Source organism: Natrix helvetica (assembly GCF_964273705.1).
Source record: "Natrix helvetica genome assembly, chromosome: Z".
NCBI lineage: Eukaryota > Metazoa > Chordata > Lepidosauria > Squamata > Natricidae > Natrix > Natrix helvetica.
Window position 1 is genome coordinate 46,218,610 of NC_138554.1, and position 27,574 is coordinate 46,246,183.

At 36.3% G+C, this 27,574-nt stretch overlaps 1 protein-coding gene across 1 annotated transcript in view; it reads right to left on the bottom strand.

Moving 5' to 3' along the window:
* Nucleotides 1–27,574, bottom strand: part of CRHR1 (corticotropin releasing hormone receptor 1) — an 82,905-nt gene that overhangs the window by 51,099 nt on the left and 4,232 nt on the right. The window contains exon 2 of the mRNA XM_081932100.1: nt 7,853–7,937. Coding sequence (XP_081788226.1) covers nt 7,853–7,937 — 85 coding nt within the window. The remainder of the gene's footprint in view (nt 1–7,852; nt 7,938–27,574) is intronic.

Below are 27,574 nucleotides of genomic sequence, written 5' to 3' on the forward strand. Positions count from 1 at the left end.
GAAAGAAATATGCAAGAAAGCCTTTCCTGGGCCAGAGAGTAGGAATACACTCCCTCTAAACTCATTGTTCAATTTTCCCAAAACAACAGAAATGGAGGAACTAAGGTACTTAAGGGTCAGGGGAAATGAAAGGCTATTAGATCCATACACTCTCCTGCAGAAATTGAAAGGCCTCCTGGCGATGAAGGGCAGGCAGAGCACCTGTAGGCAGACTTGGCAAGGGCTAGCTAGATTGCATGAAGCTCCTAAAGGAGCTGCAAAACTACTGGGATGGGCAAAGACAGGGAGTTTTTCAGAAAACGTTGGTAGCCACAGTTGACCTCAAAAGATCACAGTTCAATAAAAATATGGGCAGAGTTAGAAAAAGCAAACTCTGTCTTTGGAAAATACCTGGCCCATTATTTTGTTGGAAATAACACAGTAACAAAGATATTGTTTTGAAGTGGCATTTGTGCACTTTATATTCCCATATATCTGTGAATAATGGGTCACAAACAGATGAAGCTTCACATTGATATCAAAATAGGGCCTGCTTATTTCAGAAGTGTGCCATGAATTTTGACAAGAGTAGTAGTTAAAAAAAAAAGGTCTCCTAAAGCTGTTTCATGATATGGAGGCATTGTTCAAATTGAATGATTTTCAAAGCCTGCCATGTCATCAGGTTCGGCAGTTTGAGATGTAACTCTTGACATCTTCAACACAAGACCATCAGAAGTAAGAAAATGAATATGGATCATTTTAAAGGCCCCCAAATGCCCAGCTTAGAGGAAGTATATCAACATTTATAAATGGAAGATTGGGGAGAATTATATTTTCCAGCTTCCATGGTAACCCATCACGCTGTTTGTTGTTGTAAGGTTGGAATAGAAGACATTCAAAAGTGTTTTTTGTAATGTCCTCTCTTGACATGACACAGGTTTGTAAGAAATCTAAAACTGTTTCATGTTCTTTTGGTCCATCTCTACTGCTGCAGAATAGTGTGCTCTATCCAACAAATTTCTCCAGGGTATTTGCCATATTTAAAAGTCTGAAAGGCATCCTTGATGGCCAAAACTCCTTGTTAAATATATCACTTAGCTCTGGAATCTCTAGAGCAGATTCAAGTAGCACAGTTCTCAAAATAAAATCAGACACCTCCGTTTTTACAACAAAGGAAAGATGAAACTGGGATGCTGGAAGGTGGAAGGTGGGTTAAGAAAACATATTTGAACCTATTTGGCTTGTTGATTTTTGTATCTCAAAGAATAAAAGTAATTCAAAGCATTCACTGATGATGAATGAACATAGTTGTCATGTCTATGGAGAGTCTTAGTCAACCAGGTCATGGTAGTCCCAAAGGTGCTTTTTCAAAAAACAACTGGACTTTCTTGTTTTTCTTTGAAGATATTTCACTTCTCATCCAAGAAGCTTCACCAAAAACTGAAGAATAACAAGAAAGTCCAGTTGCCTCTTGAAAAAGTTCCTTTGGGAGAGTATAGCTGTCAATCATCCATTGTTTTAACTATAATAGGAAGATAGACAGATTAAGTAGGAAGAGTATATTTGTGTGGAATGGAAAACTTAGTGAAATTGTCTCTGACATCAGAGTCTATTAGAGCTTGTAGCCACATTTGCAGTTAATCATATTTGGAATGTAACTTGAATAGTTAGAAGTCATTAAGTATCTCCACAAAAAATCTGAAAGTGTTATAAAAAATATTAGAATGTGCTGAGATGGACAGATTAACACTTAAAAGAAAAGGAAGAAACAGAATACTTTTTGACATGGGACTTGTTTTACCAATGGTTAATTAACAAATCAGAGATTACAATCTAAAAAGCTCCAAAATATAATAAGATCTTTTGTATTACTAGTAATACAATACTAAATTTTGTAATTTAGTAGTTACAAAATTTGAAAATTTTGTATTACTAAATACAAAACTAATTATATTACTATTTTGCTATTGTTACTGACATGCTTATTATTATGATTAATGTTGATTAATATGGCATTTCTACTTAAAATCAATTGTTTCCAGAACAACAAACTGTTGAGATAGATATGGAATTTTTATGTGTTATTTAAAAATGCATTAATAAAACATATATTTTAAAAAATCTGGACTCTACTTAATTTTTGAAGGCTCCAGCTTCTGGCTGGAACCACATTATTTCCTGACATGCCTGAGTAGGTAAAGCATTAGATGGCAAAATGCCATATCCCCTAACATCAGTTCACTGATATTTGAAGGGGTTAATGTAGCCAGATTTTCATGAGAAATGGCCAACCTCTGCACCATATAAGTATAATCTTTGTGTGTGAGAGTGTAACTTCTGTGTACAGTGAGGTCACTTCTTGTGTTCCAAGGTGCATAGATTCAACCTATGCAGTGTCCAATGTGAAGACAGATATAGAAGGAGAAGGGAAGAAAAATGAATAGTGGCATCTTCCTCTCCCATTTGTAGTTGTCCACTTGTCCTTGATCTTCCCATCTATGCTCAGACAGGCTTGCACTAAAATAGTTGTCACATTGAGGCCCCTTGAAGGATTAGTTCATTTGAGATTTCATTAGACGGGCCTTTAATTGATCAGGTAAACCTCTTTCATTCCAGTTCACATTTTGTACTCGTGGGTGAATCTCTGGGCCTGCACCAGAAGCAATGGGTCTTATTGGCAATCACGTGCCTGGCAGAATCCCAAAGATTTATCTCAGATATGTCACAGGTTAGCATAGCCCAGATTATTTTAGATCAATAAATGGATTGCCTATTTTGAATCCCTGCAAGTCAGTGAGACCTATTAAGAAAGCTACTTTTGCTTGATCAGCAAGAAAATTATGTGACCTTGGAGACATGTACAATTTGTTTTGAGCAAAAAAAGCAGTAACCTGGCTTGAATTTCTGTCCCATTTTCTGGCAAGAAAGTAGGCATCTGTCATAAAAATGCTACTGCAGTTGCTGTTACAATTGTGGCAGAATCTGCTGGGGTAGCTATTGGGAGAAGATTCATTTAGGAATCTTTCCCACCTGCTGGGCTAACAGTTCCATGGTTAGGACTAGCCAATATATCTGAGTAGCTATCTAGGGTAGATATATAAGCAAGGTGTTGGCCAAGTGATTGGTGGTTAGCAGAATCACCTGGAGTTTGTAACATCAAGAGGCTGGAAGGATTAGGGTTTGGATTATGTAAACTGAATCTCCTTCCCTATAATTTCAACCCTTGGGGCTGGTTCTACCTTCTGGGAAAGAAAGAATAAGACAATTTCTTTATGTGATCTCTCTTTAGGTCCCTAAACGGATTTCTTTTCTACAGGGTAAATATATCTCATTCCTGATAGAACGGAATTCCAATCTCTTCAAAATCTTGATAGCCTTCCTGGCTTCTGTTTGCTAATTCTTTTTAGATTCTGCTGTCCAGAATTAAATACAGCTTTTGATGTGGAGTCTGACTACTGCAAAATAGAGTGGGAATTACTTTCTATGCTCCTATTAATACACCCCCAAGTAGTATTTGCCTTTTTAATAACTGCATTATATTGTTGGCTTATGTTCAACTTGTGATCTACTAAAACACCTGGATCCTTTCCATATATACAACTGCCAAGCCCTCCCTCCCTCCCCCTCTCTCCTCCCCATAACTTATATAAATTCCCTTTTTTAAAATCACCGGTCTTTACATTTCTCTCTCTCTCTCTCTCTCTCTCTCTCCCTCCCTCCCTCCCTCCCTCCCTCCCTCCCTCTCTCTCTCTCTCTCTCTCTCCTTCAGCCCACAGTTCAAGCCTGTCTAGATCTTTTTACATTCTTCTTTTTCATTTCTAAATTTTTTCCTAGCTTTATATCATCTCTGCTTTTGATAATCATGCCCTCAATCACTTATTCTAAAGCATCAATAAAATCCTGACCAAAGCTTGGACCAAGACAGATATATTTAGCATTGTACTCTGTATTATTCTCCAAGTTGATATAGAGACATTTATGGGGATCTTATGTGGTCATTCACAAATTTTAAATCTATCTAGTGGTTGTATAATCTACCCCACATTTTATCGTTACCAGTTTATCAGTAAGTATATCTTGACAGATTTTGTCAATAAGGATGGAGGATATCATTCTGATTCCCGAGCAGATATGTAATGACTTCTTCCCAATATTGTGAATTGTGAGAGATCAATCAAGACAGAGTCTGCTGGTAGTTGGTAGAACCTACCTGGAGTCTCAACATAGCATTCGTACCCTGAGAAACTCTGGCTCTTAATAATCTCCCACTTCTTCCACTTTTAGTTTCTGCTACTCATGTTTATTCTCACAAGCAACAGAGAAAGATTAGCTCTTTGTGGCAAAAACAAACACAAACTTCCTCAGATTGCTCAATGAGTAAAATATTGTTTCAAAGCCCTCATGATATTGATGATCCCATTATCTTAATTTGGTCAGAAATAGTATTTCAGAAATCACTGAAGGTTCTAGAATCTTTCCAATGCAGAAGCAGGCCAAATGATTTGGAATATTGGATGAAATGTTTATTCATGTTCTTAATTCAGACATTTCTACAAGTTCTAGCACATTAGAGCAGCTGATTCCACTAGTTACCAGATGGAATCACATTTGGATAGCTGACTCAGTGGCATAACAAATAAAGACCTCCCATGGCAACCTCTTTCAAAATGGTATCCTCAATGCACTCTGATGCTGAACTGCAGTGTCTTCGGAGTTTCGACCGGCACCCGGTTAGTTCTTCAAAGAGTGTGCTGATTGGCTGCGATGCCCCTGCTGGCTGGTGGGTCACAACCAATCAGCACACTCTTTGAAGAACTAGCTGGGTGCCGGTTGAAACTCAGAAGACACTGTATGAACTACATCTCCAGTCTGTAATACTGACAGGCTGTGGATAGTAGGATTGGTTACCTAGCACTCTAAAGCTACTAAGATGTGGAAAACTACCCTTTCTCTAGCACTAAATGGATTATGGCAAGTTTCAAATGAATTTTAAAAATGGCTATATTTGTTTTCGGTTAGAAGCATAGCAGAGCAGGCAGGAGAGACAAAAACTTTTCTGTTTTTAATCAGAGGTAGAGAAGAGAGAGAATTAGATAGTGCATTATTTCAATAAAACTCTTGTCTCCAAAAACCTGCATACAGTAATGCAGGGTTTTAAAATCTATATCAATGATATTTTGTATATTTAAAGGTATCTACATGTAAAATCTCCTGTTATTAGGACTAGAATTCACAGTCTCCCAGTTCCTTGACTGACACTTTAAACCACTGCAGAAAAACTGATTCTTATCATTATAGAACCATTACATCCCCCCAAAAAACTGTCTTCCCCTTTCTTTTTCTTTTTCATTCACAAACTTACTCAAGTCTGGATCAAGATGTGATTTGCTTAAGCAACTTCTGGCGCCCTGTCAAAGACTGTACTAGTATGTTAAGCCTTCTTTTTCAATGCTCCAGTGAGCAACTGCCTATTTAATGGCTCAAAGTGCCATTTTGGGTGAGTGCCTGTAATTTATGGGAAAAGTTTATGATTGGGAAAGAGGTGATATGGTTAGCTAAAATTGATTATGGTCATCCTAAAATAAGGAAACTGTCCAAAATGCAAATATAAAATATGCTTAGAAATATTAAATACATTATAATTAATACAATGATGTATTTTAGAAAGTACTTTATATGTCTGATAAGTATATGCAATACACATATGAAATAAAATACACAAAGGATAACGAATTCTAAATATATCAAAAATAAATGTTAAATGATCAAGCTTTTCCCTGGTTGCAAAACTCTAAAGGACAGCTCTACAAAAATTTTCTGCAGGTTCATGTGTATGTATTTTTCAACAAATAATTAATCTGATTCAGGAGATGCTGGTAGCAAATACACTAACAATAAACATGATCTTTAGGTTGAAATATAAAACTCAGTTGGATTTGACACAGAATTTAAGATAGTGGGGTGACAAGGCTGAGCAATAGCCCTGTTCTCATTTCTTATCTGGCCAAACTCCAGCTGTTCTCCTCAAGTTCTCAAGTTCTCTTACAATGACTTAAATCAGGATTCCTTCATGCTCACATGCTGGAAAAAATGCTCCTCATGATTTAATGGATTAGCAAAGAGAATTCACGCCAAGGGGTAAGAATGGTGAAGAGTGGTTGTTAATTAGGCAGGAAATTTACTTACGAATGAACTAATATAAATTAACAAGTGCCATTTATGCACTATGCATATAAGCTTGGTAAAAAGAGACTTTAACCAGCATTGCCCAGAGCTATCAAACATATGTTCAGCTGTAATGGTGATTAAGTGAGTGCTTATGCAGCTCTTTTCTGCACTTCATGTCCAAAACTTTGCTTGATCAGGTGTGTGGTTGACATGTACCCCAAAACTATGTCCTCTTCTATATTTCATTCAAATTACATCCATATCAAATCTTGTAGAAAGAAGGGAAATTCCTATGAATATTGAAAGAAACCTGTAGCAGATAGAAGAGACCTAGACCTCAGAGATATTTTGACCACAGCAATATAATAAAAGGTTTCTTATTTTAAGAGAAAGAAAGCAATGGCACGTGAAAAGGGCACAGATAGTTCAGATTCAGGTGCTAATTGCAGATACATGGAGAGGCTGAAGAGGGATGTAATCAAGAATTTTTGGCAGGCAAAATGAAGAAAAACTGGTACTAGGGATAGGATCTTCAGTGCATTGTATTCAAGTACAGTGAATAATTGGGCCTATCTCCTTAATAACAATGTAGTCACCAGATTCCATATGCCTCCACGTGCCTTTATTATTGGAGCAAACCGGCTGCAGGCCTCTGTTAGGAATGCGGCCAGCATGCTGGATAGAACATTAATCAGGAGAGCCCTTCTGCACACCTTATTGAGAACAGGCAACAACAAAAATAGCAAAATTTATTTCTGGTTAGGCTGCAGTGTAAATTGTCATTTCCAAGTTGTAAATTGTCAGAACCTGAATTTAGCACCCAAATCTCAACAGACTACAGACAGACAGAGCAATGGTCATTCACAAATTTTCCCCAGCTTCCTCTGTCAGAGACATTTTCCTCATCAAAATGTTAGTTGTGGCTTTTAAGTTCCTGCCAAGTAGAGAAATTATCCTCTCCTTCACACTTATTGAACAAACAGTTTTCATCAGAAAAGGGTGTTCCCTGATCAACATCCATGATCCTTAATTTATTATCTCTGCTCACCTCCCAAGAATTACTAGAGAATTACTAGAGATTGTTACAGGTTAAGGCCTCTATCTGTGGGCCACTGAGAAAATGCTTAAACCAATCTTCCTTGATCTGGTGCTAATGGGCATTATGGCTGAGGATTATGAGAGTTTTAGTCCTGAACTTGTGGAGAATGCCAACTTTGATTTCTGATTGTAATCTGCAAGTGTGAAAAGGGGTTTGGTGAAACTCACATTACACAATGTGATGTAAAATATATCTTTGGAATTTTTTAAAAAAATGGATGACAAATTGACACCTACTAAAACCAGGCTAATAGGCATGGTTCCAGATACCAAAGCTGCATAGTTAGCCAGGTACCTAAGTCTCCATTCCAGAAAGGTGTGGGCCAGTGGTGGTTTCAATTTATTTTACTACCGGTTCGCTTGTGCGCGCTTGTATGTATGTGTGACGCTTCTGCGCATCCGCAGAAGTGTCTGGGCAGGTGGGCAGAGCCTCCTGCCGCCACCGCTATTGGTTCACCCAATCCAGGGCGAACCAGCAGAAACTCACCTCTGGTGTGGACATCACATCCTTTCATTAACTGAACTGTTCTCAGGAAATAATCATCCATCAAGTTGGACAATGTGTCGGTCTGACAGACAGTAAGTCAAATAATTGAAACTTACTTACCAGTAATATTGCTGGCAGAAGAAAGATTTCTACAGTGTTCATCACCAATAGAGGCAGCAGCTAAATTGAACCAGAAGAGAATAACCTGGGTGAGAAGAAAAGACAGATGGCATGAATAGCTGCAGGGGAATTCAGAGACAACTCTCAATAGTCCGTTGACATCAACCTTTTGCGTCTTATGGGGTTCCAAATTGGCTGAAAATTCAAAAAGCTGTTGTTGCAACAGATCTGGAGGACACCAAGCTAGAGAAGCTTAGCTGAAGTGTGAGGCATAGACAGCTCATCCATAAAAGTGAAGTGATGCTTAGAAATAATGGGACTAAAATAGAGAAGCAGAACTGCACAGAATAAAAGATAATAGTCACAACTTCTTCACACTTATGGAACTGAGGTGTTCAGTATTGTAAATATGAAAGGGAACATTGCCAGATTTACTTTTAAATTTCTGAAGGTGACAGTTTACAAAAAAAACCTAAACAAACCCAATAAGAATATTTTAGCTTTCTTGGCATATCTTGATTGCTTTGGCAAACAATCGAGAACTTGTCATTCATCAAATATTGTCAAGTACTAAGAATGTCTTTACGTGACATATATCAACTATTGTCAAATATCAGCCCATCACATACAAAAATATCATGCAGAGACAGCTGTATCTTATGTTGAGGGACAATGAATTCTCTATCTTATTTAGGTTGCAATCTTATATAAATTTATTTGGGCATAATCTTAATGGAACTTAGTGAAATTTATTTCTGAGTAAATATGTACAAGCTTACTAAACTACAGCACTGATTTTCTCTACCTAAGAAATCTTCAAAAAGAAGAAAGAACATTTTTTACAAAAAAATGGGAGCTTGTTTCTACAATTGTCATATTTCTATTTTTGCTATCATCCTCATCATCATTCTCATTATCAAAATCATTGTTTATAAATTCAAGAGAATCCATATTAGATTATGCTAGAAAAATACTGTATGCAACATCCTCCTTTCTCCAATCATTAACCAGATGCCTCAAGAAACTTATGAATCAATTGAACTAAGTAAGTGGTCCAGATTCATCCAATAGATACACCTTTTGCTGACTCAAGACTCTCTCACAATGTTGGATTTTTCCATTCCCTTTTTCTATGTTTTGCCTTCAGCTACTGCAATATAGCTGTGAACATGGCAGAAAACAAGATGGTGAAAGGATGCTGAGACAGAATCCCATCAATGGATGGGAATAACTGTAGCTCACAAGTAGGGCCAATCCTTCCAAAGAATCCTATGTTTGAACATGGCTAGTGTGGATAAGATTGGGTAAGATTTTGTCAGAAGAACTGCCTCCCAGAATATCAGCAAAATAACTTTGAAGGGACTAGTGGTTTGAGTTAGTAGGGTACAAAGCAGTCTTCTGTGTAATTGCAAACATCTTTATTTAAGGAAAATGTTCACTAGTGTTTTCATTGTATGTAAGCGAAAGCTGGTTTTGTTCTATCTTTCAGTGCAGGGAACAATACCTATAGACGGTCACAGTAGTGAAAAGCACAGGTGTCGAGTATTTAAAAGCTGAGAACATATTTGAATGTTCAGAAAATGCAAGGTTTCAATACTGTTAAATGTAATTTTAGAGGGAGAACTAGAGGACAAACGTGCCAAGTTATTATGAAGAAATAATTTGGAGAAATGTAATAAAAAAGAATTTACAATAACTTATTAAGTACCAAATATTTCAGAGGGTGAAATGACTGAAAAAATTGATGAAAATATTAGGGAGAATTAGGCCAACACTATACTGAAATTTTAAGGCATCTTTAAGATTTAGAAGGGATACATTTATTCAACTTTTTATTTTTTTTTAGATGTATAGCCCAAATTTCCTCAAGAAACTCAAGGTACTATGCATACATTTGCTCCTCTATTTTTTCCTTTACGATAACACTATGAGATAAAAATTGGTTGAAAAATTATGACTGGCCCAAAATTATCCAGTGAATTCCAGTACCCTGTGAGATAAAGGGTAAAGAGAAAAAAAACACCCTATACTGTACTTGTGATGTGTTGTGAGGCTACGTTATGTTCAACCATTTTGATTTATTATCTGGAAGAGATGGTGGTAGGTAAAAAACAGGATTCTGTTCAGAATTTAGCTTGAGATGAAAAAATTAGTAGCCATTAAAGGGAGGAGTTGATGAAATCCTCTATATAGAGCCAGCAAAAAAGGTAAAATTAACCAAACATTTACAAAAGAAACAGAAGGGTTTTTTTCCACAATAGAAGTGATGTTATGGGTTATCAAGTTGGTGTTGACTCTAAGATATCACATAGACCTTTTCCAGTATGATCTGTACCCAACCTATCTCTCTTCTAAATCTAATGATGTATCCATTACTATTGTAATTCAATAATTCCATCCTCCTTACTGCTGATTGTCCTCTTTTTTTCTTTCCTTCCACTTTTGTTTTTAATTTTTTTTAATTTTAATTTTCAAAGCAAACACAACACAAAGAATCCTCCTTCTTTATATACTGTAGAAAGTGTATCAGTTGGTTACAAAAGACTTTCATGCATCTCTTCCACAGTCGTCAACCATAATTCATATTAACTCAAGTATTTTAACTCAGATATATTTATACATATTATTATCATCATCATACCTCCATTTTCATTTGACTATAATTGTTTAAACGTCCTTCATCATAAAACATACCAAGATTTAAAACATAACCACGTACTGGCATTTCATTTGCTATTTCTAATATCCTTCAATAACACCAAATCCTTATGACCTATTCTGGCTAAACATCCATAATATTTACTAACAAAAATTTCTAATCCTTCTTTCCAAATCACTGTTTACAATTTACATCCAATTTCCTTATGTTGTACCCATACATATATATACGTTGTTATCATTATCCCTCCTTTATTTGACTATATCCTTTATCATAACACTTTCCCCTAGTAATCAAAACTTAACTAAATTTAACTTAGTTCTTTTTTTATTAACCTTTATATATAACCAAAAAAATTCTAATCTTCCTTTCATAGGTACCATTCAATATTCATATCCAATTATTACTTATCATAGCAATACATGTGCATACATTATTATCATTATCAATTATTTATTTAACTATATCTATTGTCACTAAATTTCACTAAATATAACTAGTTTTAGATTATACATTTTCATCTATCAATCTGAATCTTTCCAGTAGCAAAACAATCTCATGTCTTCTGCCATTTGTGGTATCAGTCCTCTAATTATCTCCTTAATCAAATTTGCATGAACTCCTCTTTGCAGTTCATTGCTTATTAAGTCTCTCATATAATTTCGATACCCTTCTTCTGTTTCCTTGATCAGCTTATCTTTAATTATCCGTGGTGTTATCAATGATGTTACTGATAACATTTCTTTCTTTAAATCCATAAATTCTTTTGTTTTTTTCTTCTTCTATGTCTTGCCATCTGGGGTAAGTTCCCATCCATCTAACTCCCCTTTCCGTATTCCAATCTTTCCATTTCCAGACACAAACCATTCACCATCCTTGTCAACAGATTTGATTTATTCGTGATCAATTTTCTCTTCGGTTAATAGGACTCTAACCTCCACTTTTTTCACTTGATAAACATCTCCAACTTCTTCATCATATTTTGCTGTTAAATGCTCTAGGTTTTCCAACTTCTTTTCTATTCTCTCAGATGTATTTAATAATTTCTGAATTTCAAACATTATCTTTTACAAACGTAAAGTTTCATTCTGCTGTTGAAATTGTGCCATTATCTCCAGCTGACAAATACTGCTGCTCTGTCTTGGAAGGTTTTTACAAGATTAAGCATAAATTCACAATAAGGTCTTGTTTTCACTTTTCTCTGGTTAAAGATGTACTTCTAAAGAACATCTGTATAAACAATTCGTGCTTTTCTTCTTATCACTCCCTATAAACAAACAGTGAGACTTTGAAGTGTCAAGCCAGAATGATCGACGAGGAAATAAAAGTGTTTTGTTTCCAATACACAAACCTCCAGCCTCCGAGAAGCAGTATTGTCTCTCCCTCGGTCGTTACAATTTTCTTTGTTTCCTTTTGTATCTTTTTTATATTCCAAGTTTTAAAAAAATGTCAAATTCTTGAATGAAATAGAGAAGAAAAAGGGAAAAACACACACAGTAATGAAGAAGGAGAATTTTAGTCCATAGATTGCGAATAACAATAATAATAATAAAAGATAGAAGAAGAAAACTTAATACATTCGTTTTAAAAGGCTTGCATACATACCATCCATGAAAATAGCATTTAAAAAGTAAGATGACACACTGTCCAAAACCATTCAAAGCTTAATTCTGCCACTTATTTCTTCTGTTCTCAAATTTAAATTAACTTTAAGTTTTTGGTAGGCTGTCTCTTTTAAAATGGTAAAAATTCCTCACCAGCTGAAAACACTTTCTCTTTCTGTTTCCTTCCATTTCGGAGCTGTCCCAACTTCATCAGCCTAGGGACTGCTTTTGTCACCAGCTAGAACTTCTCCTGGATCGATCAGGGACTTTGCAGTGTCCCTGAGATCAGCAGGATGTATTCTTCCCGTTCACCATCTCTGCGGGATGGTTTAGGTCTGTTTGGATCACCCAGCGGCAAAAGTGTCAGCAGCAATCTCAGAGCATTCAAATTGTACATTATCTCGTTGCGACGTTGGCTCCTCCTCTCCCTTTTCTTCCACTTTTCATGGCATTCCTAAGAGAGGTGGGTCTTTGCCTAATGCATCCAAAAATAATTTGAGCTGGTCACTTTGCCCTCAGGTGAGAACTAGGATTTGATTTATTTTATGATCCATTTGTTTATTTTTCTGAGTAACCATGGAATTTTAAAGTCTTTTCCTACATGAAAGTTCAAAAAGATTTCTTCTTTTTCTATCCGGCTTTTACAAACTCTATTTTTTTCCTTTCATAGGAAAAAAATTAAAAGTGTCATGGGGAAAACCGGTGCTTGTGCAGTTCCCAACTGAATCAGTAGAGACACATTACATCTCTTTTCCAAGGCCTTCATTGCTACTCTGCCAAGCAGTAATTTCCAATGTATTTCTTGGCTGCTGCTTTCTTTGTGACAGTCAGTCCTAAAAGAAAAAAATTCTCCCTCACTTCAATATCCTGTCAGTTTTAATGGTTGCTATACTTGTCATTAGTTTGGTCTTAGTCTCTTCTTTTTTCACTGTGCTCCCTTGATTTTCATCACTAGAGCCAAATTGTGTCATTGGTATAGCATAGATAACTGATCCTCCTGTTTTAAAACTGCACATCTTTTTCCAATCTGGTTTCTCAATATCTATTTGTCATATAGGTTGAATAAATAAGGGGATAATATATGGCTTTGTCTCACTCCTTGCCAGCCAAAAGCCAGTCTGTTTTGTTATGATCGAATCAGAAATGCCTATATAGGTTTCACATGAGAACAATGAAATGTTCTGTGATGTCCATTTTCCCAAGCAGTGTCCAGAGTTTGACATGGTTGGCATAATCAATGAAAAACATATTGATTTCTTTTTTGTATTCTTTGGCTCATGCAATTATCCAGTAGGCATCAGAAATAATGTCTCATGTTCCCTGGCCTTTTCTGAAATCAGCTTGAACATCTAGCATCTCCATTTCCATGTAGTGCTCTAATGTGTGTTGGGTGATCCTAAGCATTATTTAAATACTGGGAAATAAAAATAAACCCAGGAAGTTTATGATTGAAGGTTGGATACATTGCAAAAGAGAATTATTTTTGTATTAATAACAGCTATAATATTTCAAAAGTCATACTTATATAAATTGTCTAAATCGATCACATTGTAAGAACATGAATTTGAAATCCTAATTAACCATCCTGACATTTATACCATTATGAACACATTAGACACTATGATTGCCATAGTATTCCCTGAATTATGTAAAAGTGACAGTGTTTAATCTCATGGAATTATTTTATTAAATGTTGTATAAAATATATGAAAGCTATTGTAGTTATATTACATTTTTAATCATTGAAAATAAGGCTATTGAGGAGCATGATTAAGTAGTGGGATTTCTATTCTAATAATATTTTTTACAAGGGTTCAATATAAAACAATTCATGGTGTTATAAATTAGTGATTGAGATCCATGGAATACATAGGGGCAATATTATTTGCACTCTGTATGTAAACACTTGAGGATTAAAATAAGAAATATAGTGAATACAATTAACATTGAATAATGATTTGCATAATACATATTGAACTGATGGGACTGCTTGCCCTGGGCTGTTGCAATGAATCCTCATGATTTATTGATTTATTAATTTAGACATGTTAAAAATGATTGCATAGAACTATCAAGTGCATTTCCTCCAACACATCAATCATATACAGGTAGTTTTTAGATTACATCTATTTATTCAGTGACCACTTGAACTTGCAAAGTGCTGAATGAAGGGGACTTATGGTCAGTCCTTGGAATTCTGACCATCACAGCATCCTCACGGTCATCTAATTGCAGTTTAGGTACTTGTGCCCTACTTGCAATTAGATTAAATTAGTGAAATTGAAATTTTGCAGCAAGTGTCAGTTATGTTATTGTGATTTCCAATATTTCCTGCTGGATTTCCAAGCCAATTGGAAAAATAGCAGGAAGTTGGAAATTGTAGTCATGCAATAGTCATGCAGTCCTCAATGAATGAATGAAAGCCTGTATTGACAGAACTGTTGTCGATCAGTGATGCGATCAGATGACATTGTGCTTTATGACCACATCACATAGCAACAGCAGTTCCAGTCTCAATTGCTATCATAAGCCAAGGATTACTTGGTTTATGATTGCAATTGATCTTGCTTTTACAGACTTATAAGCAGGTTGTAAAAAGGAGGGCTTCAGTAACATACCCAGTAGATAGCAATAGCAATAGAACTTAGACTTATATACCACTTTACAGTGCTTTCCAGCCCTCTCCTAACGGTTTACAGCATATTGCCCCCAACAATTTGGATCCTCATTTTACCCACCTCAGAAGGATGGAAGGCTGAGTCAACTTTGACCTTGGTGAGATTTGAACTGCCAAATTGCAGCAGTCAGCACAAGTAACCTGCAGTATGCACTCTAACAACTGTGCTACCAAGGGTCTTTGAGATATATAGTAGATCCTGTATCTCATCTATTGATAAGAAGGATCAATTCCATCTTTTGGAGAACATTCCATTGTATCCACATCAGCCTTTAAGGTAAGAGAAAATGACTGGTCCCAAGGCAGCCAGGTATTTCTATCTCAAGAGTTTTCACCTCCAATACCCTATGCCATCTAGGTACCTTCCAGAAATATTGGATTTCAACTAATATCCAGCCACGCTGATGAAATATCATCTTTCCATTGGGTGGCTCTGCACCAAATTGGAGAAGATGCTTTTAGCCATTGTCCAATGTTTTCACTTAAGGTGAGACACATGCCTTTCACTGTTTATTATGGATGATATCCAAAACAGAAACCTTCCTATATAAATTACCAGCTGCTGAAGAAGAGTGAGGAAGGTGGAATTTAGGTACACTGCAATTAATGTAATTTTTGAACACAACTTTAAAATGACTTTGCATTTTGTAAAACAAATTACATCATAAAAGATTTTTAAAAGCTGTCCTTCTGCCTTATGCTTTCTCTTTCAACACCCTTTCCCCATCATATAATGCTTTCAGCCTGTCATTTATGATTCCCCCAAATGTTGCATCAGTTCTTTTCTTAAAAGTAGAGAATTTTCTACAATCACAGCCTTGAAGTCTCAAGTCCTGGGAAACTGCTGCGCAACCAACCACTTGGGTTCAGAGGATTGTGTTGCATTGTCTAGGAACTTCATTGCAATATCTGACCTTGCAATATCTGACCAACAGCTGAAGAGAGCAAGCTTGAGTTTTGGCTGCTTTGGTGTGTCACATATTACATCCACAACCAAGGCATGGAATCTGGATGTCACTCTTTGTGCAGTAACCTAGCATATATCCCTCAGGTTGTGCATTTAGGACCTGCAACCTCTAGAAGCCTGGAAAGAAAGGCCCGACTTCAATTTTTAAAAGATTCTGGCATAAGGATTCAGAGATTCACAGTTGACTCAGAGACTTAAAGGTCTGCAACAAGATCTAGTTTCCGTTCCAGGGAAAAACTATTTTGGCTCTTGAGGTTCCTAGAACTGAATCCTTGATCAGTAGAATTTGCCAGCCAACCTGAAAGGTTTCATTTTGAAATTATTGCTATTGCTGTTTTCAGCTTAGGGAAACAACAGCTGTGCCTCTTTGTGAGATAATGTGTATGTTTCTATGTATGTGTGTGAGAGAAATACTCTCTGATTAGAAAAGCAAGATTCTATCTCTAGAAAGAAAGCTAGGCAACATTCTTTAGGTCTTTCTGAAATCCTTCTTGCCTTATAGTGCTGCCAGCAGGAAAAAAGGACTTTAGAGCAGAAGTCAGCAGCATCAAAAATTCAAGAAGCCCTACCTTTTTTTAATGAATGTTATGCATGCACCATCTTGAGTTTTTTGCTCCTTTATGGATGCACTTGGCAGAAGTCCAATATCCCATTCAGCAAAATGAAGAGGAGGGGATTTAACTATCTTGCAACATTTTGGAATAAGGTGTACTCTATCTTAGGAACATTCTCCCTAGCCTAGCCTCAAATCCTGCAACTAAACCGATCTGTGTGTCTGGCCTTCTGTTCAGGAACATTTTCTATAATCTCTGATATATGGAAATGTATTGTAGCTGTTTCAGTGTTAAGGGGTGCACTCTAGAATCAGTTTTACACATGTTGGTTTTGGCTTAATACAATATGTGAACCTAGCCATTGTGGGTTATTCAAAAGAAACCACAACTTAATGATACGGTTGGTAGAGTGGCCCAGCCAACTGTGGCTTTAAAGTTTAAAATACAAAGTATGAACCCTTAAGAAACAATGGTTAAAATGAAAATATGGCACAGGATATGAATGTACTCAAATCCTGCTTTTCTTTATTTGCATTTTATACGCCCCAGTTGAGCTCTGGCACTATTTGGAGTTGAACCTTAGTTCAATAACCCTTGAGATAATGGTTGCATACTAACCATAGTTCACCTGAAGCATGGTTTACTAATTAACCCTTTTGCCTGGATCTGCACAACACATTGAACCATAAAGTAATCATAGTGGCCATGTTCACCAGTTCCCTGAGCCAAAGACAAACCAACTTGACATTTTAGCTTTGCAGAGCTGTTCAAATCCAACCAATGCCTTACGTCCAACATTTTAAAAATTCACTGAAGAAGAAAAGCTGCTAATAGATTAAATTACCTCAGTCACTGACCCCATTTATATTCCTGATACCTTTTACACCTGATTACAGCAATTAAGGGCAATAATGAGATCAGGCTGAACAAATGTGGACCATACAAATAACGATCAGCTCATAACTTTGGAATCACATGGACTGTGTGGGAAGTCACTAACTAATTAGAGTAATTTGGAACAAAAAAAACAACAACCAAGCTCTCTTCTTGAGTATGAAAACACTTCACTGACCCACTACTTAATTCTTGCACATAAAGATGCTTTGCTGCACCATCCACACTTTTAGACTAGAGTTGGCATTTTTAACCCACTTATCAGGTCTTTCCCAAGGATCTGGGAGGAGTGGATATTGTTTAATTTAGATATTGAGTCAAAGAAATCATCACCGGGTATAAGCTGCTTCGCAGCGGTGAGATTCCAAATCTTTTCCTACTGGTTCCATGAAGGAGTGTTTCACATGTGTGCTCGTGCTTTGCACGTGTGCTCACCTAACACATACTTTGTGTGCATCCACAGCACTCAAAGACTGCCCTGGGTGTTAGTGCTGGTCAACTGAGCTGTTTTTTAACTCAACTGAGGGGTGGGAATCAGCTCTGCCACGTGGAGCAGCTGAGCTTAAAAAACAAGGGAATATAGGATAGGCAACGACGGGGGCGGGAGGATGGTATTTACCGATTCTCTGAACTACTCAAAATTTCCACTACTGGTTCGCCCGAACCGTTCCGAACTGTCTGAATACCCCCTTTGCTGCTCCAGATATAAGCTGCTCCAACTAAAGCTTCCTTTTGCAATTGACTGATGATTTTATCAATGTTGATGGAGTTCAAGTGGTACTCCAGATGTTTTGAGATTGTACCCAAAGCACCTATTACTATTAGCACTATTTTTGATTTCTTTTGCCAGGATCTTTCCACTTCTACTTGAGCTATTTGTATTTTATTTTATTTTCTCCAGTTCTTTCTTTTCTGTTTTGCTGTTTCCAGAAATATGATGTACACTATACACTAACTTTTTTTTTGGTCTTTATTAACAGTTGTTAAGCCTGAGGTATTATGTGGCAGATGCTTGTCTGTTTGAATTCTAAAGTTCCTATTATTATGACCCCGTCTTTTAAGGTAGTTATATTCTGTTCTGCTTTGGCATTTTTATTAAAAATAAAATGATATTGGATGATAGGAAACTCTTAAAAGGAAAGATCTTTAGTTTGAAAGAGAACCCAACATTTTAATTTGTATTTTACTTTTTTGTGGCTAGGGGTGGTAATTTTCTATGTTACGCCTGCTTTTCGACTGAAATCTAAAAATCCTAACATACTCATACTTTAGTGACTATATAAATATAAATATATTTACATATATTTAGTGTATAACTATAGAGACAATAAATTTGATGATTATTTTTGCTTCAACCACAGAGAAGTGGAACAATGGCAGACTCTCTCAATATATGTAGTAACCTCAACATACCTGGGATTTGAAAGAAGAGTTTCTACAACAGATTCTCAAATCTAATAACCTCCAGATGTGTTAGATTTCAAATCCCACCTTTTCAAGTCAACATGGAGACTTAAGAGTTATTTTTAAAAAATCTGAAGGACAACCCACCTCATCATAATTGCTTCATCCTCCATTTAGCCTGATGCAATATTCTGGAGAATTCAAAGGTTTATACATTATCTGAAATTTGGTTGATTAACAAAAACATTATCTAACAAATTTTAGAAATGTTTGTCACGGACCTATGCATCTGGTAAAATCCTATGGTGGAGTCTGATTTTGAAAAATTAAACAAGGTCAGACATGTTCGTGTTTGGATGGAGAACATTAGAAAATTCCAGGACTGAAGAAGACTGAGAAGATTGAGAAGTTGAGAACAACATTCTAGAGAAAGACAATGGCAAACCATTTCTACCACTTTGCCAAGAAATGTATATAGTATTTAAAAAATCTTTATTTTTAAGCATAGCTTATAGTACTCTTATTTTAACACAACTGTTATATCTGTATTGTGTGTGTGTGTTTAATATGGATTAAAAAGACAACTAAGATTGAGATGCACAAAATGGAGTTTGAAACTGAATTATGTACAAATGATGAACGTGCAACAGAAAAAATATATACTTTTGTAAAGATTTGAAATCCAAGATGAAAGATAAAAATTGATACACAACACTAGAGAAAGCATCAAAAATGTACAAAGATATTTCAAACCAGAAATATCCAAAAATGTGAAATACCTGAAGGAACACTTTACCATGCATGGTGGACTTGTGAGATACAAATCCACACAATGATGGAAATGATTTGAAAATGAAATATTGTGAAGAAACCAGAACTAGAAAAGATCATGGCACATTGACTTCGTGTATGGTAACTACAGAAAAATGCAGGGCTATTGTATGCTCAAACCTTTGAAAGACTGAACAACTATGGACTTTCTGTTGAAAGAAGAAAAAATAATATGATTTATGGGTTTGAGGATTGAAAAAATGTGGATTTAGGGGAAGGATCGAAGAGAATTATATAAAATCTAAGAGGAAGGGAGGGTTATAAGATTGTAGGCTGTTGAAGATGTCAGAAGTCATACATTTCATACCTTTATTTTCTATCTTTTTTGTATCTGTTTTCTTTCCATTTTTTAAAATTGACTTTTACCATATTTAAAATTCACAACCAATAGAAAAAAAATGATATTTAATATGCATTTTGTAAGATTTCCTGTTTCAAAACAATGAAGAGATCATTCATTCATTCAAGTATTTCTATACTGTTCTACTCAAAGGTTGCTCTGATGCTGCCAACATGTTTAAAGTCTTTTAACTTTATGAAATGTCACATACAAATCTAGAATTTCCATCTGATTTGTGTTTGAATTTTAAATTTTATTTTCAAAAACTAAGTCTAAAAATTGATCATTCTGACTGTTTCCTATACTATATACATAAACATAAAACCAAACCGGATTTTACATCACATATACAACCTACTAGTGAAAATATCAGATATATGCCTGCCTAGCTTTCTGTATAATATTTGCCATTTTTGGCATAGCTGGATATTTATTCTAGCATTTATGTTGAATTGTCATTTCATATGAGAACAGAGTCCAAATGCTTATTTGCCTAATTACCAGTTTAAAAATCAATGTGACAGTTTAGGAGTTATTTCCAAGTGATTTAAGAAAAGCAAATGGCATAGACAAATAATGTCTTCTGTGTGAAATTACCTTGCTTCATCTGAACTATGCACAGAGCTTGTTTAACAACAAAGCATTAATTCTTCTCCCTCCCCCCAAGGAATACAAAAGTGATCAACAGTCCACACCTAAATCTGCAATTAATTACATCAATTAAGGTTTTTAGTCTTACGGGCTTACAAAAAAAGAATACTATGGGTCAGTAAAAACTAGTTGTTTACTGGAAAGAAATGCTTAGAAATGAAGGGGGCATAACAGGATTGCACTTCTTCATAAAACTGCAAGAAAATACTTGAATATTCTACAATTACAGATGCGCGCGCGCGCACACACACACATTTATATTTGTTTCTTGAACTTTGCAACAAGACAAGAAATATATGAGTTTTAGAAGGTAGCATAATATCTATAATCAAAGTCCTCCCCTGCCCCACTCACCTCACCCTCAATCGCCTTGGGCCTCTGGCATGCTCCCAAAGCTAATTGCAAGCCTAGGCCACCTCCAAAAGTGACTCACACCTACACTACAAAACTTTAATATAGGCTTGCTTGAATGTAAACCTGCTTGAGTGATATAATTAGATCCACAGAAGAAGAGAAGCATTAAATTAATCACGACTCTCTTGGTTAAACTCGGCTCGAAGATTTCATTCAAATAAATCTGTGATTTGTAACAAATCAGAGTTGAGAAATGTCAATTTCGATGAAGTTTTATGTAATGCATGTAAATATACTTAAATGCAATTGATTTTCAAAGATGTAAATAGCAAATGGATTCTAGCAGAAGGAAGAACTGGGATGAGGATGCATTCTATTCCCTAGTCTATGATCGCAATGATAAAGATTCTCCACAAATTCCTTAGCCCTCTGGAAAAACCACTCATCCAGAAACTGGACCAATTTAGGAAAACTGCTAAGATTTGTTTTTGTTTTTCAGGCAAGCTTCTTGAAATTATTTTGTACTTTCTGGTTGCTTTAATTTTGCTTTTCGTGTATATTTTAATCTTAATTTGCTGTATCTAGAATTTGGATTATGCTACTTCACTTTGTTATGAACCACCCTGAATTTTTATAGCAGGCAATATTATAAATACTGAGAATCAATCAATCAATTCTTTCCCATTATTTGCACCCTATTCAGCTCCAAAGAGCAGTTGTAGGAAAGCCATTCAGATTGTATTTACAAAGGGGAAAAGGTTAAACCTGATTTCTCCATCCCCTGTATTCTGCAGCTGAACTACAGCTGAGATAGATCCCATCTCACCCATCACTCCCCCTCTCCTTTACTGTTTAAATTTACAATCATGCAGCAGGCGACTCAGCTGTTTTACAAGTAAGCTTGCTCAAAAAAACATAAAGATAATACACTCATTAGTAGAATATGGAAATGCCAAGAGAAAGAAGAGGCATGGCTCTTCCAAAGCCATGAAAAAGTTGCATTCAGAAGCAAGATGTTACATCTTTGATGGCAGAGTGGATGTTATGTGTGTCTCTGATTACTTGCAAGCAGGCTGCAAGCACGTAGATGCCACCAGGAAAAATGAGACGGAGACAAATCACTTGTTTTGTCCAGTTACTCATTCCCCCTCTCTGTTTCTCTCAAACAAGCGGTCAGCGTTTCTGCTAAGCTGCACTTGCCACCTGCAGCTGAAAAAGGAAGAGGCAAGTTTGGACTGCTATTTCCTGCCTCTCCATCAATAAGGTGGGTCAGAAGGTTGTTAAAAAGATGCCCCCAAATCTTGAAAATAGTAAGCCTCTTTTTGCACAGGCTGTTAAAAAAAAAAAAACCCAATCCCCAAACTAGTCGTTGCTGACTATAGAGGATGGTGCTCACCTCCATTTCAAGGTCATTGAGTCAATGCTGTCTGAAGACATTTCCACAGCCAGCACAACATCACAGAGTGCTATTATCTTCCCACCACAGTGGTACCTATTTATCTAGTTGCATTTGCATGCTTTCTAATGGCTAGGTTGGCAGATCTGGAATGAGGACGGGAGCTCACCTTGTTGCATGATGCTCAGGTCTCAGATCTGGGTTGCCAACTTTCCAGCCAACAAACCCAGTGTCTTAAGCTCTGAACCACCATGCACAGGCTGTAAGGACAATAGAAAGCCAATGGATAAAGCTTCACTTCCTCATTCTTGCCATTGCTGGCCTGTTCCAGAAGGACAGTTGAATGAGCGGTTCCTACCTCCTACCATAACATCGATATGAGGAACCTAAGGGATCCAACTGGAAATATTTAAGGCAGTGACTCCAAAATGATGTTGCCCCTGAGTCTATTTTTCTGATATTATCCATTCCAGTAGAGATACCAGCCATTGTTTTCCCATTCTGGAAATCTCTCTCCCCCAAGAGCCAAATTAGACTTCACAGCAGTAGTTTATCCTATTCACACAAAAAAGGGGGTGCATGGGTGAGAGGAGCTAAGTCCTCTCTTTGTGGGCAAATTCTCAAATGCAGCCCCTGAGAGATTTCATTGCAGCAGCTAGGTAAATCAGCAGTGTGGTTTGGTGAAAATCTGTTCATCAGGAGCCATCCAGAATTATGGGACTAAATTAGAAATGAATCTTTTTTCAATCTAACATATTTCGCGCAGGAAGGGTGTTACAAGATGACTTTCGTAGAGCAATGTTAAAGGCACCCATTTTTTAAAACTTAAAAATATACCATGAGCTGTCAAAACAGACTCTGCCGTGGTAGTAAAGAATAAACTGCTACCTATTAGTCCAGGCTAGAAAAATTAATAAAAATTGGGAACCATTTGGAAAAGTTTCCTTGACACATTTAAGCAAAAGAACATAGAGATGAATTGTATTTAAACAAAACATTAACAACATTAAGTATGTGGGAGAGAAATTGTATGTTTACAGAAAAAAAAGTTTGTACAGGTAGTCAACAACATATCATAGTTCACTTAGAAACCTTTCAAAGTTAGAATGGCACTGAAAAAAGTGTCTTACAGCCATTTTTCAAAAGTTACAACCTTTGTAGCATCCCCGTGATCATGTGATCAAAATTCAGCTGCTTGGCAACTGGTTCCTACTTATGACCATTGCTGTGTCCCAAGGTCATGTGATCCCCTTTTGTGATCTTCTGACCAGCAAAGTCAACGGGGAAGGCAGATTCACTTAACAACCATGTGCCTAATTTAACAATTGCAGTGATTCACTTAACAACTATGGCAGGAAAGGTCATAAATGGGGCAAAACTGACTTAACAAATGTCTCACTTAATGACATAAATTTTGGGCTCCATGGTGATCAAAAGTTGAGGATTACTTCTATTCTTTCATCTTTAGTTTATCACTGAAGGATCAAAGGTTCAATCCACCTACCAAAGGCAGTCAGATAAAAAGTGTAGTGTAGCATCCTTCTTTGGGTAAATTAGTTCGGTGTTTCTCAAATTTGACAACTTTAAGATATTTGGACATCAACATTGACTTTCTCTACGGTGGCTGGGGAATTCTGGGAGTTGAGGTTCATACATCTTAAAGTTGCCAAGGTTGAAAAACACCAATTTAATTAGCTACATTAGTAAGCATTAAGTGGTATTTTGTTAACTTAAACAATTTAGAATACATTAACATTAACTATATTAGGAAAAATACTTAAAAACACCTGAAAAGAAAGAAATAGAGTAGGCAGACATTTGTGTGTTGTCTATGCCTAGAAACTGGTACATATGGCAGTGTATAACAGTCTTTCTCAGAGTAGGTCACACTACAAATCCATTGGCTGAGCTTGTAAACTCAATTTAATCAGCATCCTTGGATTCTAGCAAATAGGGTTCAATCACATCTTCCTACTGGGACAGCTTAGCAAGATGAAACCCCAGAATGGGAGGCAGGTGCTCTGGCTATACCTCTGTGAATGCTAATAACCACAAGACCATCCTGAAAATATCCCACTTCTAGAGGTTGAAGCACTGTACTGCGTTCCCCCCGATAATAAAAGAGGGTCTTATTTTCTTTTGACCCCTGAAATAAGCATTTGGCCTTATTTTCAGGGAGGTCTTATTATTTTTGAGGTGAAGGAGGCAGAGAGCTTGGTCACCTCATGCCTGCTGCTGTGTTGCAATATTTTCAGGGAGGGGTTATTTTCAGGGGAGGGTTTATTTTAGCGCATGCACTCAAAAGCCTGATCAGGCTTATTATCCGGGTAATTTTCAGGGAAACAGGGTATGAATGAATACTATCTTATTCCACCCTTCCACTTGGAATAGGGAAAGAATTATCTAGTCTATTGTATTACAATGTTCATAATTCCCAACCATCACTAACATTGAACATACTGCTAGGAATGATGGATGTTGTAATCTAAGGCATCTAAATTGGTTCTAAAGGTTAGTTCTAAATCGATAACATTAATAATTACACCTAGGCAAAATCTTCAACCAATGTGTCTTCTAACATGTAAGGAAGCAGGTAAAGCATAGAAAGACTGGTTCTGAATTAGAAAAGCAGCCACATCATTTGCAAGACATGCTATATCTCCATATCTGTATGCATGCATACAGCCATTTTTCATCACTTGCAAAGGCAGCCAAAAGCAGTTTCCAAAGCAGCTACGAATCTTATAAACTACACAGCAGCTTTCGTAATTTGAAAAGAGGTGCTTCATGCATGCTTGCTTCTTTGTTTCCTATATTTCTATATAAATTCTTTGGTAAAGTTACTAACAAGAAAATAACATCAACCACATACTACACTGACCAACGAACCTGTGTTTTGTCCTTCTCAATGTAGATGATCATTTTTCTTTTCCAAGTGTGTATAGGATGATCTCTTCAAGGTCTTTCATTTCATTGCAGAGATTGGATAAGTTTACCAACTTTAAAGAAACTAAATTTATGGAATTCTTCTTTATAATACCAGCATCCAACAAACCACTGCATTTAAACATCTAGGAAGCATCTATTGCTAGCTTTAGTGGCCTGAATTAAACAAATGAGATTTTCTTCCCTGCAAGTTCAATATGACAAGCACTATTCTTTTATTTGTTACCTGCTGTGATAAGAAATCTGGGTCCTCATTTTACCAACCTTGGAGGGATAGAAGGTAAGTCAACCTTGAGCCGGTCAGGAAAATCAAGGGCTCTCTGCTCTAGTACACATAAATCTGCAGTTATTAGAGCATTACCTCTTTAGAAGCAGTGCTAAGGATCCTAATTTGTGTGCCAAGATGTGTAGCTAAGTCTTTATTAAGTCCAGAAATAGGTTTTACTAGAGACTGGAATCCAATTTTATCATTTTTTAGTTCAATCTAGTCTTCTCTGAAAGTTCTTTAGCAGCACTGGCTCTATAAGATAGCTATTCACTCCATACCTATCTGGAATAAAGTATAACCTCTGGATTTTCTCTGCAATTTCCACTGGTCTCACAAGGCTATGAGAAAGTTGTATTGGAAGAAAAACCGAGTGCCTTCTCAACTCAGGTTTATATTTGTTACATAGACATTCATACCAGCCAAATATCTTTCCACTATGTGCCCAACACACAAACGCCTTTAAATTAGGCAGACACAATGTTTTACATTCAACTATTCTGGAAGAAAGAGTCTAAGGCATACTGGTACAAGACTATATATTCATGTCCCTTGGAGGAATCAATAAGACAGGTTTCTTTGCTGCCCCTTTTATTCAAATTGGCATACAAACTTAATTAGACTTCTTTTAACATTCAGTCGCAGCAAAACAGATGCCAGTCTTATTTTCCTCCTTCTCATAGACCTTTCCAAGATGACCTTCAAGAGAGTGATCAAATTTTGCTTAATCACTATTGCTATTCATCAAAAGATAGTTCAGGTTTTTTTTTCTATTTAAAATCTTACTATTTCTCTGGGGAGTATTTTAGAAATTGTGCCTTAGGATTTTTTTCAGTGTCGGTAACAGTCCATAATAGCTAATAAATTTATATCCATTCATTTATATCTTTTTAACAGAGCAACACTTACATTTTAATTCAGTTGCAACTATAATTTTAAGTATTTACCCTTTTATTTTAATGAGGGATGAGGATACACAAATATTTAATGTTTCTAGTAATTTAGCATGTGCATTTTAGATTGTTAAATATTATCAATGCACTTATTGTGTTGGCTATCTCTTTTTATCCCAAGATCAACCTTCTTAGAGTCCTCATGATATCTGCACATTCTGGAGCTACAGTTTTCCTTAAAAGGGACATGCTAAATTATGTTTTTGTGGTTGATTGATAACATAAAAAGTCCTTAACAGTCTGTGGCCAACCAGTTTTCTTCTACTTTGCTGGAAAAGTAGTGGGCCATAACAGAAGTCCATTTGCAAGTGTGGTTTCAAACAATCCTGTCATTTTGCAGATGGTGTAGAGAAGTTATTGGATAAATAACTTCTTTTTTTTTAGCTATGTCAAGAAAAACCTGGTTTGTTCCTCCATTATGTTATGGCTTCCAGAAGAATGACCAATCCCACCTCCACTTCAAATGGGTCCTTTGCAATTAGCTTCCACTATTTGGACTAGCAGTTTGGAAAGGCAGACAGATACAATAACCCTTTGGCAAAATTCATTCATACATTCATTCTTTCTAGTAGGGCATTCACAAAGAATTTCTACAGTGAAATACGTCCAATGTTCGTGTTGAGATATGTCTATGCAGATTCTCAGCTCATAGTTGCCCAATGGTGCTTTTTAAAGAGGCGACTGGACTTCCTGCACCATTGGGCAGAATGTCCAGTTGTCTCTTGAAAAAAACATCTTTGGGACGTTCATGTTGATAGGTGTATAAGAGGACTATCCTTCAGATTTTGTCTTCTGCCTTATTTATGCTAATTCCAAATCTCAGAAACAGGAGAAGTGCAGTTCAAGGATGTCATTTGAAATCTATAGCTTTCTCTCTGCAACAGCTCAGTTTCATGGAATTTGGCAATGAAAAGAGCTGATACATCTGTCCTTCACTCTGTTTCCTGTCTCCAGTTAACCTTAAGGAGTACAACAGATGTATGTGTGTGAATGAATCAATATTTCACTAAAGACCTTGGTAATGAATCTAGTCACTGGATACAAACAAGGTATTCTGATAACTTCAATTTCTTCATTGCTCTTATGAGAAAATATCGATCTGCCTTTCCAAGATGTATAAGAATTTCTGAAATAATGCATATAATGCATTTTAATATTGAAAAATGCTACATAGCAACAGCAGCAGCAATTTTATAATGAAATCCCTGTTGTAGCCCACTGTTGGTC